Consider the following 14,705-nt stretch of genomic DNA (forward strand, 5'->3'; position numbering starts at 1 on the left):
TGCTTCTCGGCTTGCACGAATCCCTCCTTCTTTAGAGGCAGTGACAAGTGAGAGGGCCCTGGCAGGTGAAATTTCTGGCAGTTCTCCACTGGCTGAGGCTGCTCCGGGGTGCAGCTTCATGGGGACTGTTTCCTATGCCCTGTCCCTCGGGACTGAGGGGGGCGTGATGTGGACAGTGAAAATCAGGTACTGAACTTGACGATTTCCTTCTGATCCAACCACTGAGAAAAGTGTAAAATCTGCTAACAGGTCTGTTAAAGATTCTTAATCTGGATTTATGCGTAGGTATTTCAAAAAAATGAAAGATGAGCACAAAGACGGAAGAAGTGATGGTCTCTAAGGACAAATAATTAGCAATGTCTTAAAACAGATTTCTACCAAAGAGTCCAAGGTGCACAACCGAGGTTTAATTGATTCTGGCCAAAAGATTGGCACAGAATCTATTTTGTTATCAGTCCTTTTCATGTTGGCCTCCTGAGCAGCCACCGTGAGGGGCAAAAATTGGCACCCAGGGATTGTGTGACAGCTTCTTCCATCACGGAGAATGGGAGGTGGTCAGGGCTGCACCAGGCCAGGGCACCATCTGCTGCTCAAACATGCTCCCGCTGAGCTGCGTTAGGGCCACACAAGTGCCCTCTTACTTCACACCCCATCTGCTAAGGAGCTGACAACCTGCAGATGGAGTGGGTCGGGAGGGGTGCCTGCATTCCGAGGACGTCACAAATGATGTTCTCTCAATAGCAGTACCATATTTCCACATACACTTTAGGACAGTCTAATACATTTTTATTCATCTTAAAATATATATATATTTTTTAGTTAATATTCTTTTACTAAATCTTTATTTTTATTTTTTTTTCTTTTACTAAATCTTTAAAGACAACCTGTTCTTAAATGGTTAGTTCGGTTTCCTTTAGACAAAGATAATAGAATTCAAATACAAATGAATTTGCCCGGTTCTTTTGAAGTAGAAGGAGAGGTGGCTGTCCGAATTGATGGAGGTTATAAGAACAGTATCCATCCTGTCACACTCAGAGTGGAGATAAAAGGCATAATTTTGTTCATATAATAACATTTTTTAAAAAGTACACTTACACATAATTTAAATAAACAACCTAATATATATCATAGACATATAAATTACACCATTTTAAATAATACTGATTGCAAAAAGATCCTGAACATCATTGGTTAATGCAAATAAAAGATCTTCAGATTGACAAGAGTCAAGATATTTTACATCAATTTGTGCTTTTAAAACTATTGCTAGCTGCTTCTGGGAAAAGCTAAAGTAACTGTATATACTGTAGAAAAAAGTTAATGCGCTTTTGATACAAATAGACAAGTCAACATCAGAAGAAGCACAACAATATTGAACATTATTATTCAGTTTCTTGAAACAAAATCTATTCACGAAATACGTTTCTACGGTAATTGATAATTTAATGTTTTGACAAGTACATTAAGAGGGCTACTTTTTCTTGGTCACTAATGACAACAAACACTTGATGTCTAGAAATATATATATATATTTATAGAATACATATTTAAGAGAACATCTAAAGAAAATGGGACAGTTTTCACATATTTGAAGTTCCTCAGAAATTCCACCAGGGTCCACCTTAGTGAGCCTTCACCATTGTCAATCCTTCCCTAACAAAGCCCCTCCACATAGCTAATAGGAAATCTGATGAAAGTCATATGATTTGCTCATTACAGACATGACTGTCATTCAGCCAAATTCCCCAAAGTGAATATAAATATAATTTCAGTTATGCTGGGCACAGATTAACAGTAGTGACCCACCGTCCTCTGCATGAGGAGATAATATCCAGAGAAAAACAAATGTTCCATGTGGAGAAAATATGTTGTTTCATATGGATCAATTAGTAATTAATTGGGTTGAGGCAAGCTTTATTTTTCCCAGTTGTAGTTGAAGAAGAGACAAACTATATATTTATTTGCCAAAGGAGGGATCCAGTTTGACCATCAGGTCATGGGGTGGCATGCTAAACTAACACTGCTCCCATCCAGAGAGGGCCATCCCTGGTGCCTAGTCAACTGAGGAAGGCCTGCATCCAGGGGGAACGGAATGGGATGGGATTCTAGTTCCCACTAATGCATCCAATTCCATGGGGATTAAAAAATAGGACAAATCACAGTTAATATTTTCTCTGTGATTAGCTCTTGTAGGTTTCTGTGTGTTTTCCATGCCACGGGGAATTCTTTCTATTTGCATTAGAATTTCGATTCTTGGTTGGTGAGAGTTCTTTTAAAATATCCCCACTCCAGTTTTGTGGACAAACTATAGGGAGTTTATACAATTAGACCAATAATCATAATTTTGGGTCGAGGTTGGGAAAAGAGGAGTGGAGCTTTCTGGTTTGGGGCCTAAGGACGTCTCTGTAAGGCACTTCCACTCCCGTGGTTTTTCCATCTGCTGGATGGGTGTGTGATAACACTTACCTCATATGCCCTTTGAATTGGCGGAATGAAGCCTGCACCACACATTTTTCTTTGGAGAAGGATTACAATTATGGCATTCGAAATCCAAGTTTATATCTAGGGGATGTGATAATTACTTGTCATTATGTAACTTCTAATAAAAGCGTTGTTTAAAACAGCAGATTGCAGAACAGAAACAAATTGGGTGCAACTGCAGGAGATGAGCCTGAAAAATAATTGCCAATTTATGAAAAGCCTGAATGCCATGAGGGGGGTTTGCATTTTATTCTGTCGGACACATTGTTTTCTTAAATATGCTTCTCAGAATGCTTGTGCTAGAGGATGTTCATGTGTCTGGGTCAAGCTCGGTTGCATGAAATCCAGACTTTAGTGCAGGTCTCGGGTATGCTAATACACCGTGATTCTCTAAGAGGGTGTTTGGTATATTACTTCAACTAAACAGTACAATGTGATAACAGGTATACAATGAAAATGAAACTGTTGCAGCTTGGCACCTTCAGGTCAGCTAACTTTAATATTCTGTGTATTTTCAACATACCCGCTATCCATTGTCTTATATCCTGTGTATCTGTTGCAGAGCAGGGTTTAGTCAACAAATAAAATGAGTGAAAATCTCAATAGCTCAATTTTCTCAGCCATAAAGTGGAAAAACAGTCATACAATGTTTAAAGGGTTGAAGAGTTGGAGAGAAGTGAGCACAGAGCATTTTGTGACAAAGTTTGTTTTTCTTATTAAAATCAAATTGAAACTGGGTTATACGTGGAAAAAAACAGGTGTAAAAGAGGGGGGAAATGTGTAAGGGATTAATTACTATGCAATTACTGTGTTACTGTGAAGGCTTTAACTTTGCTAAAGTTCATTTGTAAAGGGGATAATCACACTTGCCTTGAAATGCTCTTATAAAAAGAAAAAAAGAAAGAAATGCTCTTATAATCTGCCCAGCACCATGCCTGAGTGTATCATACGGCGTTGTGGTTGAGAGGGGAGGCTGGGAGCCAGCCTGCCTGCAACTGAATCTCAATCCTGCTCCTTACTAGATGTGTGATCCTTGCTATGTGTGTGATATTAGGGAATTGAATTCATTTCTTTCTGCCTCAGTTTTCCTGGAAAACAGTAAGAATATTTATATCCCAGGGGGCTGTGATGAAGATTACAGATAGAATAATTAATGTTAGATATTAAGAAAAGTTAGCTGCTCTTATTATTTCACATTTTCTACATAATAGCAGGGAAGAGCTCAGGCCTACCCTAATTTTTTTTCCCCTAGGCTGCAGCTGCTTGGCTAGTGGTTAGACTCCATTTGCTCCTACTGTTCCCAATCTGAGCTGTTTTAGGGAGTACCTTCCCCAACCAAGTTCCACAACTCTTGGGTTTGCCCCTTGGTCCTCCTCCAAACCCATTTAGTTTTATAAAAAATTCAGCAGTGCTTTTTTTTTGTGGTTATTAATATACAATTACATGAATGCTCCTGGCTGATTTGGATTTGGATTGCTTTCTCTCTGGATTATATCCACTATTTGCCAGTTCAACTGATCATCAGTTAAAACATAGAGGAATTCTTGACATCTAGAATTTGGAAGAACATAGAAGAGCAAACTAGAAACAAAAATCCTACACCATCCCATGTTGGGCAGTGTGATAAGAGAGGAGGATCAGACCAACATGATAATGTGAGACAGTTGTCACATAGTTTGTTAGTTATATGACATGCTGGTGTCATTTCATCACCTTAGTGACAATTTAAAAAATAATAAATAGAGCATGTGCATGGTTGCTACTGTGATGTTATTTTGATTGCATCCTTTCTGGCTTGTTAATGCAGTTTACCCCAAATCACTGGACTGTATGTCATCCTTAAATAGGCCAGTGAGGCATCAGTAAGCCAGCCAAGGCTTTTTTTTTTTTTTTAAGATTTATTTATTTTGAGAGAGAAAGAGCACATGCATGAGAGAGGTAGAGGGAGAGAGGGAGAGAGAATCCTCAAGCAGACTACCCACTGAGCATAGAGCCCGAGGTGAGGCTTGATCCCAGGACCCTGAGATCATGACCTGAGCCGAAACCAAGAGTCCAACACTCAACCAACTGAGCCACCCAGGTGCCCCAGGCAGCAATGGCTTTTAAGGAAGAACCTTCAGGTAATCTCCCAAACACCTCACACTAGTTCAGAAAGTGGGACTCTGCAGGGATGCCAGCAAGGAACAGAGAAGGAACAGGAAAGACACTGTTTGATCCAGTATTAATAATGGAGTCCAAGTTTTCATATTACTTCAGATAGCTCAGCAAAATCTATAATTAAGCAAGTAAAGGTAGACTGAACACTGGTATATAACCTGTGTATACTTAAACTTGCTTATGATTTGTATTTCCTTTTGAGGACAATCCTAAAAATGAGCAAGATTTTTAAATGATTAAGATACTTACATTAGCTTGGCTCTTCAATGACATAGATAAATCTCTAAAGGCAGAAGGTAGAGTTGAGTGCTTTTCACGTGAATATACCAAAGAGAGGTTTCAACCATGGAGTTCAATTTCATACACAACATAATGTCTAGACGCATAGAATTCTTGTGCTCAGCAGATGAAGAGCAAAAGATTGCTATATTGGTGGCTTATTTACAGCCCTGTCAAAAATTTGTGAAAGTCTTTCCCAGGAACCATTCTAGAGAATCATCTTACATAAAGTAGGATGTGTGCATGGGAGGTCACTCACACAGGTTAGGGCACAGCTTTTTTGGCACAGCCTAATAAATGGAGTTGCAAGTGAGTGATGCACTCCCACCAGAAAGAGAGGACTTCAAGCAAATTCTAGAAGCAAAGCTGGCATTAAAGATACATGTGACAATAAGCTTCAAGGAGAGGAAAATTCCACTTGTAATAAAAAAGGTCATTAAGACTTAATTGTAAAGACTTCTCCAACTCAGAGAATATTTTCTTTCTACCAAGAAAACCACTTCTATTCATATTTAATGTCCTAAATTAAGAAATGGAACCCTATGATCCAGCAATTGCCTAGTAGGTATTTACCCAAATGATACAAAAATACAGATTTGAAGGGATACATGTACAGGGCACCCCGATGTTTATAGCAGCATTATCAACAATAGCCACACTATAGAGAGAGCCCAAATGTCCATTGACTGATGATTAGATAAGATGTGGTGTGTGTATACATGCACACACATACCACATCTTATCTAATGTATACACATATACACATGTGGGCATGCACACCGGATATTACTCAGCCATCGAAGAGAATGAAATGTTGCCATTTGCAACAACATGAATGGAGCCAGAGTGTATTATGCTGAGTGAAATAAGTCAGAGAAAGACAAATACCATATGATTTTACTTATGTGGAATTTAAGAAAGAAAACAGATGAACATATGGGAAGGGGAGAGAAGGAAGGGGAAACAAATCATAAAAGACTAAATGATAGAGAACAAACTGAGGGTTGATGGAGGGAGATGGGTGGGGGATAGGCTAGATGGGGGGTAGAGATTAGGAGGGCATTTGCTGGGATGAGCACTGGATGTTGTATACAACTGAAGGATCACTGACTTCTACTCCAGAAACCAATATTGCATTGTGTGTTAACTACCTAAAATTAAAAAAAAAAAAGAAATGGAAGACACTAAATTAATTTTTAGTTTATATTCCACTTCTAGGTCTGTTTTCACTGTCCCTCTAGTGCAAACTCTGCACCGAACACTACAGATCCCATATCTTCCATATTGTCACCAGACAATCTCACCAACCAGAAAGATGATGATGTGATCTCATTTTAAAGCCAAAGGAGATATACACATCAGTCATTTTCAGAGAAGCATTAAAAATAATCCTTTAGGTTTCTCTGAAAATAGCAGCATTATTTTTAGATAGAGCACAATCACTGAAGGGAAAAAGAACCCCAAACAAATGAAATCTTACACAAAACAAGAATTGGATTTTTGTCCAGGATTATAGTGATCCATAGATTAAAGAGACTTTTGTCATCTGTCTCCTGACCCATGACGTAGATGTAAACAGACCCATGGTTAATCTAAACAGATGCAGTGACTACAACACCCAGTCTGTTTGTCTACAAAGTGGCAGAAATTAAACCTTAAATTAATAGGAATTTATTCTGCCTAAATCCCTAATATAACTGATAAAATGTTGCTTTCAATAAGATAAATGCCCAGATTTTAAAAAAATCCAACAACAGATCCTCTATCTAGGACAAATATCTTGCTCCTCAATAACATTTATAATGAGAGCCAAAATAAAACAGTGCTTCAACCAGATTCTCATTTCCTAAATACTCCTTCAGTTCATAAGAAAAGCATCATTCCATAGTCAATCTTGGTCTTATCTTAACCAGACATTCCTGCTTCCAATAAGGTCATGAAAATACCACCTGGGTCCATGCCACAGCTTCTAGTACCCCACATACCACTCTCTACAGGCTCACAGTGCCTTTAAAAACCTTCTGAGCAACATTGAAAATTTTGTTACTTACGTATTTAGAAGCAAGTCTGCTTATCATTTAGAAAAGTCCTTGTAACACTTCTTGTCTCTCTCCCCCATCTATTGCTTTTCAAGACTTTAAAGTAAGAGCAAGGCCTCGGCAACAATGTATCACGTGATTCAATTTACATCTGTGCATTGGAACAAGTTTACTTGATATCTTGCTTAGGGATCCAAAGTGTAACCTGAGAAGATGAACTCACCCCCTTTTCATTATAAAAATGCTGTTATCAGAAGGTATTACTTAATAACAGAATCTTCTATAGAATTGTCAAATCACTATGCTGTACACCTGAAACTAATATGATATCATCTGTTGACTCTACTTCAATAGTAATAAAAAAAAGTCAACAACCAGAATCTATTAAAATCTGCCTGTAATACTGAAAAATGATATACGTGTGTCCTCAAAATAATTTCACCTTTCAGGGAAGAAAAGATCCCAACCATACTGAAGTTCATTTCCTATTGCTTCTTCAGTTCTCTATAGATAACTTATGAACATCCTTTGTCAAATGTTTTACATTTGTTTTACATTTACAGGCTCTATGTTCGTCTGAAGGTTTAAAAGATGATTAATTCATCATCTCCATGAACCAAAGCATAAATGGATTAAAAATAGTAAAATTGTATGCAAATCCAGGTAACCATACCAAACTTAGTAAAGAAAGAACATGGTTCACCTTTTGGAGGAATTGTCTAAAATGATCCACTCAGTCCCAATTGTCCTTTTTTTCAGCAATGATACACCAGTTGCCATGATCATTCCCAGAGCTCAGAACATGCAGCTCTGCCACGTGCTCCTTCAGCAGGCCATAGAGCTCACCTTCTCGAAACACATGGTAGTAGCGCATAAAGGCTCTGGAATCCAAAACGTTGGGCTGTTGTTCTTTGACAGAAATCGTCTCATCTGGGTTGGAATCTGTGGAGTTGAGTGCAGAAATCCTTTTCAGTATTTTACTAGCAGAAGGGTTCCCATCTTCCACATTACCGGCATTCACACAATTGTCACTGGGATGGGCGCCTTCCAGAAAATTCCCATCTCCATTTCTCCTAACTTCTCCTTGTTGGTCTCCATGTAGATGTTTCACTGTGGCTGATGCTCTTGGCCACTCCAGTGGTTTCTGAGAAGTCTCCACAAACACATCTTCGTCTAAATTTTGTTCTCTTATTGAAAATGGCTCTTGATGATCTAAGTCTAGGCTGGAGTGTCTGGAAGGCTGGATGGATATTGTGCTATTGGCCCAACCTTCTGTATTTTTCAAGGGTCTTGCTCTTTCAATCTGCTTCCTCAGAGTTGATTCATCCAGAGACCTAGAGAAAAACCAGGAACGAAAAGATTTTCCTAAGGTGTTATAGAATCCATTTTCTTCCTCCCCTTCCTTAGAAACATCTGCACAACAGTTTCCAGCCATCAGTGGTTCATAGTCCATGCTGTGGGACCGTTTTGAAGGACACTGCTCTTTAAAACAAACAGAACAGCTACAGATGGAGCAAGGAGGGTGGTAGGAATGGCTTCTTTCTGGATGTCCACACTGCTGCTTTCTCCCAGGCTGGCTGGAGTCTGAGAAAAGCTGGGAGCATAAAGCCCTGTTCCATGGAACGAGCACATCTTGTTTCTCAAAATGTCGGTTCTTTTGTTCCATGGCCCACACGTAAATCATTAGCTGGCCTCCAGGAACTAAGACCCTGGCCATTTCTTTAATTGCTCTGATTCTTCTCTGTTTTGTAGAAAAATGATGTATGACTGAAAAAGAAGAAATGAGACCTCAGCGTGTATACACATACATAAACCTACACGTTCAGACACTAGTATTTTCCATATAATAATGATGCAATTTCAACTTCCAGTAAAACTTCCTTGTTTCCTCCATGGCAGGACAAATGGTGGGACTAGCACAGCCTCACTTTGGGAGAGACATAATTTTTATCTCTGGCTCCTGTACTTTTTAGACAATTTGGGACTATAATTTCACTTCTATGGATTTCAGGTTTCTTTGCTTATACTAAGGCATGTAAATAATGTGTAAGTTCTAAATCCTCCCAGGTCCCAGATCCTATGAAATTTATTAACTAGAAAGATGACCAGTGTGCATTCATGGAATGTTCATGGAAGCACTGTTACATAAGTATGCCCTTGTAGAAGAACTATGAAATGATTCCTTGCTTTAATGAATGATTGGCACTTCTAAAGCATCAAAAGGTTAACACCACTAATCAATGTGAATAAAATTAATAAAGCAAACAAAAATGGAGAATGTTAAAGATTATTTTCCTATTTAGATAATGCAAAGATAAGCCAGCCAAGCATGAGTCCAAATGATTGCTAAACATATTAATTTTTAATAGAAAGTGGTTGTGTATGTATTTTAAAAAAATCAACGTGTCATTGTTTTACTTCCAAACCCTGAAAAGTTAAAGTGAGACTCAAGTAGGACTGCCTTTATCAAGCCTTAAGTGTGTTATTATGCATGTTTTAATCAAATGCTATGAGGAAATTGCCAGTCTAGTAGTTCTGAGAGGAGTTTGATCACAGTACTATGTCAAGAGAAACAACCAGATCGTTTTTCCACATGCAAAGGTATGCCCTGCCCTGCAATGTTTCAGGTAGGAAATTAGTTCCAAGGGGAGTCTCGTATGAGTAGTGAGAGGAGAGATGGAGGGGAGGTTGGGACAGGTGCTGGAACCCTCACCATAATCCAGCCGGTAGTGGGGTTTTAAGCTGATAGATCTCTAGTTTACCTGCCAGGGGGAGACAGCAAATATCTAAAATGAGATTATTATGTAGATAAAGCTATTAAAGGAAGATCATTCAAGGCATACTTGATCTTGTTCCCAATCAGGTTTTCATTCCTATCAGCAGCACACTGGTGCCTCCTACTGTCACGCAGCAATGTGGGAAGCCAGAGGTATGAGGAGGCTAAAACGGGTCTGCAGAACAGGATCCCTGTGTATTTTGTCCTAGATCCTGTCAATAACTCACTTTGTGATCTTTGACCAATCACTTGACATCACTAGGTCTTAGACTATTCCCCACTCCCATTCCCACAGAGCCCTTTATAAAGGTTAATTTGAAAGCTTGCATTGCTGAAGGCAGACTTTGGTCACATAGCTAAAAGGAGGCACAAAGGTCAGGACAAAGACTTAGGATGATGCTAATGTGGATATCTATGACTATTCCTGGTTGTTACTATCTCCCATGACTTGTACCTAATTCACTCCAGAACTTCTGTGGGTCTAACTTCAAAATATAGTCAAATCCTTGTTATCTGCAAACACTGTATTTGCAAATTTTGCTACTTGCCAAAATACATTTGTAGCCCCCTCCCCACCCCGAATAGCACTCTCAGTGTTTTCATGGTCATTCACTGACAAACACATGGTGGCAAATATTCCCAGAGGGCATGTTCCCAGCTGAGGCCTAACCAGGGAACCTCTCCTTCTTTGTTTTCACTTGCCTCATGTCGACCAGTGTCCTTTCATGGTCTATTTAGTGACACATTTTCTGCATTTTGTGCTTTTTGTAGGTGATTTTGTTGTTTAAAAGGATCCCCTAGCATGGTGCTCAGGGGTTCCTACTCATGAGAAGGCTGGGATATGTCTTTTAGAGCAAATAAATGTGTTTACAGAAGCTTCATTTAGGCTGTTAGCATGAGCTCAAAATTAAATGTGTTGTCTTTAGGAGAACCTGTGTGGCTCAGTCGGTTGAGCATCTGACTCTTGATTTCTGCTCAGGTCATGATCTCAGAGTTGTAGGATAAAGCCCTGTCTCAGGCTCTGCACTGGGCACAGAGTCTGCTTGGGATTCTCTGTCCCTCTCCCTCTGCTCCCCTCCCCCCAATTCTCTCTCTTTGAAAAAATAAATACATAAAAAGTTTAAAATAAAAAATAATTTTAAAATATAAGTTGTCTTTAAACAGAAGCACATGTAAAACAAGGCTGTGTATTAACCAGTTGACAAAAGTGCTACAACCAGAGGCTCACAGGAACCTAGCCCTGTATATCCCCTGGGACGATGGCTCTGTATTCACTAATTAAATGTTCACAGAGACTTTAGAGAATATAATTACTGTGAATAATGAGAGTTGACTATGTTGCTTTGCCCCCCTGTCCCCCCCAAAAAAGCCTCATTAAAACTGGACTGCCTTGGGATCCCTGGGTGGCGCAGCGGTTTGGCGCCTGCCTTTGGCCCAGGCGCGATCCTGGAGACCCGGGATCAAATCCCACATCGGGCTCCCAGTGCATGAAGCCTGCTTCTCCCTCTGCCTATGTCTCTGCCTCTCTCTCTCTCTCTCTCTCTCTCTCTGTGACTATCATAAATGAATAAAAAAAATTAAAAAAAAATAAAACTGGACTGCCTTAATATAATCTCTTTTTAGCAGAGTTATAGGTTTTAAACATTTCAGGATTCTGGGCTTCAAAAGAAGCCCTTTTTTTAAAAAAGAGGAAAGTCTTTATATGTATTTGTTTCTTAAACATTTGTTATATGGTGATCCATTTTTAATAGCATACTATCATCCAGGAAATATCTGAATCTTTTATATTGTTGTTGTTTAAGACTTTATTTATTTGTTTGAGAGAGAGAGAGAGAGAGAGCACTAACAGGGGGAAAAGAGGAGGGACAAGCTGGATCCCAGGACCCCAAGGTCATAAATGGAAGTCAGACGCTTAGCCAACTGAGCCATCCAGGTGCTCCTATATTGTGTTATGTTTATATTTAACATACAATACTAAGTAACCTTTAGGCCTAATTTTTTTGGCAAAAGTTTACAAATGAATATTTCTTCATTATATAAAAAATCTGGGATCCCTGGGTGGCGCAGCGGTTTGGCACCTGCCTTTGGCCCAGGGCGCGATCCTGGAGACCCGGGATCAAATCCCACGTCGGGCTCCCGGTGCATGGAGCCTGCTTCTCCCTCTGCCTGTGTCTCTGCCTCTCTCTGTGTGTGTGACTATCATAAATAAATAAAAATTTTAAAAAATCTATTTATATGTGCATATATATATATTTTAAAACATTGTAAGTATAACCAAAATGAGACATGAAGATACATTTACATGAATTATCAATGTCAGGAAACTACTGAATTTTTAAAGGATTAAAAAGAACCTTTTGTTTAAAAAGCATAATCATATGCCTTTATAACTTAAAGGCAAAAATAGTACAATATAGGTATTCTATAGCAATGTGTTCCCGCTGAGACCCCAGAAAATAGGTTGGTTGAATTCAATTACTGGATTCTAGAATCAGAAGGGAAATTGCACAAGATCGTCTTTAAAGTCCTGCTATATCTTGCTATTTTATTGTTATCTAACTTTTCCCATATACAGGTCTCATCTCTCTATCTAAAAGCATTCAGAATCCATAGGTGTAGCAGAAAGCAAGAGTGTTCCAACCTCAGCACTACTGACATTTCAGGCTAGAAAAGTCCTTGTTGTGGGGGCGATCCACTAGGTGACAGTAGGTTGTACATACACACAACCAGTCGAGCCAACTGAAAATGTACCAGACATGGACAAGTGTCTTGTAAGGGTGGAGGTGGCAACTTAATCCCAAGTTGAGAACCAATAGCATAAAATAGTTGTTGGGCACTATTTTAGTATATTGCTAAATTTTCATAGAATTGTCAAGCTATTCTAGAAGTGGAAAGACTGTTTCTCTTTTCAATCTGTCAGTAAAACTTAAGGAATATATAATTAGGTATGATACTTTGCAAATTATTAAGAGACACAGAAAAGCAATATATATATACATATTTTTTTACATATATACCTACATATATGTACTTCTTCATGTTAAGATTAGCAAGAAGTGTCAACATACAGGATTCTAAATAGGGAAGTAAATATATATGGACATTATCAAAAGTTTTCATAATATAGTACTAAACATGAAACCTAGCTGAAAATGACCATATCACATTAATTTATAGGTACAGTTCCTAAAAATACATGGTGCACTTCCACCTAAGGAAGCATTTTTCTTCAGAAGATGGCAACCAGGGGTGTTCCATTTCTTCTGCAGACAAAGCATGAGACTTATGAAAGCAGAGAAGGACTTAACCACATACATATGGAATGTGGATCAGAAAGCCAGGCAGTTTGAAAATCATAATCATTTTTTAAATGATTGGATTTGGATTAGAAAGCAGGGAAGTATCCTTATACCCACAGTAGTGCCTCAGCAGCACAGCCTGGACATGGGGGCTCTAAGACTAATGTAAATGAACAAAAGAGCAGAGAATACACTTTTCTGACATCTCCCCAACTTCCCGTTCCTTAGGTGAAATGACCAACCCAAAAATTCTCAACTAAAGATTCAAATCATTGTGATGAGTTGCTTGGTGTAAAAAGAATCCCTCCTCTTACTGTTTATGCCCCAAATGGACTTAACAGTTTCAACTGCAAGTAAGTGAGGCTGGCACAGAGAAAGTTTCCATGGCAACTGTCTCCTGCCAGCCTAACTACTTTCAGGGCTGTGGCATCCAGGCCTGCATCCTCTTACTAAGCAAAGATGGAGTTCCCATCTAATGTCAAATAGATCAAGTCCTCATTACCTTCAGGAGAGAGCAAACAGTCTTACTCTGTATTTTTATCTGGCAATCAGTTTTTTTTTTTTTATCTAGTCAGTTTTATTTAGGATCACCTCACTTTGACAAAGCTTGTCATAGTCAAATTGATTAATTTTTAAGTGTATTGGAGCAAATAAGTGGCTTTGCAAAAGATTTTCCTCTTCTCAAAACAACTTGCTGCAAGCTTCCCTAGCATATAAATATGACTAGTAGGTTTCAGGATTACGTGCATGGAGTAAAATGAGCCCTACTTGTGTATATTTCAGGCATGGGGTTTTGTTGTTTCTCTTCATTTGTGGCATGTGTGTTTTTATGGGCACACTTGTTGGGAAAATATGAGGAACATATTTCCTAGACTTATGAATAATCTCCGGCAGTAAGAGAGCTGAGTGGCATTAAAAACAATGCAGGCCGGGACCAGGTGGGGCCATCTCCCCCAGTGCCTTGCACACCAGTGAGTGGTAGATTGGATGACACATCCTGTCAGGTGACATTCAATGCATTAGTTTTATGATGTTCTGCCAATAAAGGATACAGTCATGGCCTGATGAAGGTAATATGACTTCTAAAGTTTTACTTCCCGTTGGACAAATCTGGCTTCATTTCAATATAACAAAGTATGAAATATTTTTAATGAGTCAAATTCCCCTAATACTCTCTAATTCATAAGTCAAAGAAATTGGAATGAATCATCAGAAAGACTACAATACCAGTTTGAACATTTGACTAGTTAACACAATCATGTGTGTACTACCGTAAATACATTTGCGATTAGTCAAATCATCCAGTTGAAATATTTTTAAAAATTAGATAAAATGAATCACATAGACATTTCTACAAAGAATTCATGTTAGGTTGTGAGAATGGCCTCCACCATGTAACGTTATTCTCATGGTGAAGGGCAAACGTGTGACCAGGCTGCCTTACCTCCTATGGAGATGATGGCATCGAAGCCCTGATCCCTAAAGGGGAGATTAAGGTTGTCACATACCATGACTTCACATCCTCTACTCCGGGCAATCTCTACCAATGGCCCACAGTAGTCACAGCCCAGGGTATACACCTGGCTGTTCACTTTAAGATACTTTCCAGTCCCACAACCTATAAGAGAAAAACCTGTGTTACGTGCTGTCCTTTCTGGGAAATGGAATACTGTC

General features: G+C 39.0%; 1 protein-coding gene across 6 annotated transcripts in view; it reads right to left on the reverse strand.

The window, feature by feature from the left end:
* Positions 1–387: 387 nt before the first annotated feature.
* Positions 388–14,705, reverse strand: part of TRMT9B (tRNA methyltransferase 9B (putative)) — a 71,347-nt gene continuing 57,029 nt past the window's right edge. For 3 of the 6 annotated variants that reach the window (XM_077848973.1, XM_077848972.1, XM_077848971.1), the window contains exons 6-7: positions 14,476–14,649; positions 388–8,723 (exon numbers count right to left, since the gene is read on the reverse strand). In XM_077848973.1, the coding sequence (XP_077705099.1) occupies positions 7,690–8,723; positions 14,476–14,649 (1,208 nt within the window). In that variant the 3' untranslated portion in view covers positions 388–7,689. The remainder of the gene's footprint in view (positions 8,724–14,475; positions 14,650–14,705) is intronic. The other 3 variants (XM_077848974.1, XM_077848976.1, XM_077848975.1) reach the window with 3 other exon arrangements.

The sequence above is a fragment of the Canis aureus genome, chromosome 15, assembly GCF_053574225.1.
Source record: "Canis aureus isolate CA01 chromosome 15, VMU_Caureus_v.1.0, whole genome shotgun sequence".
Taxonomy (NCBI): Eukaryota; Metazoa; Chordata; class Mammalia; order Carnivora; family Canidae; genus Canis; species Canis aureus.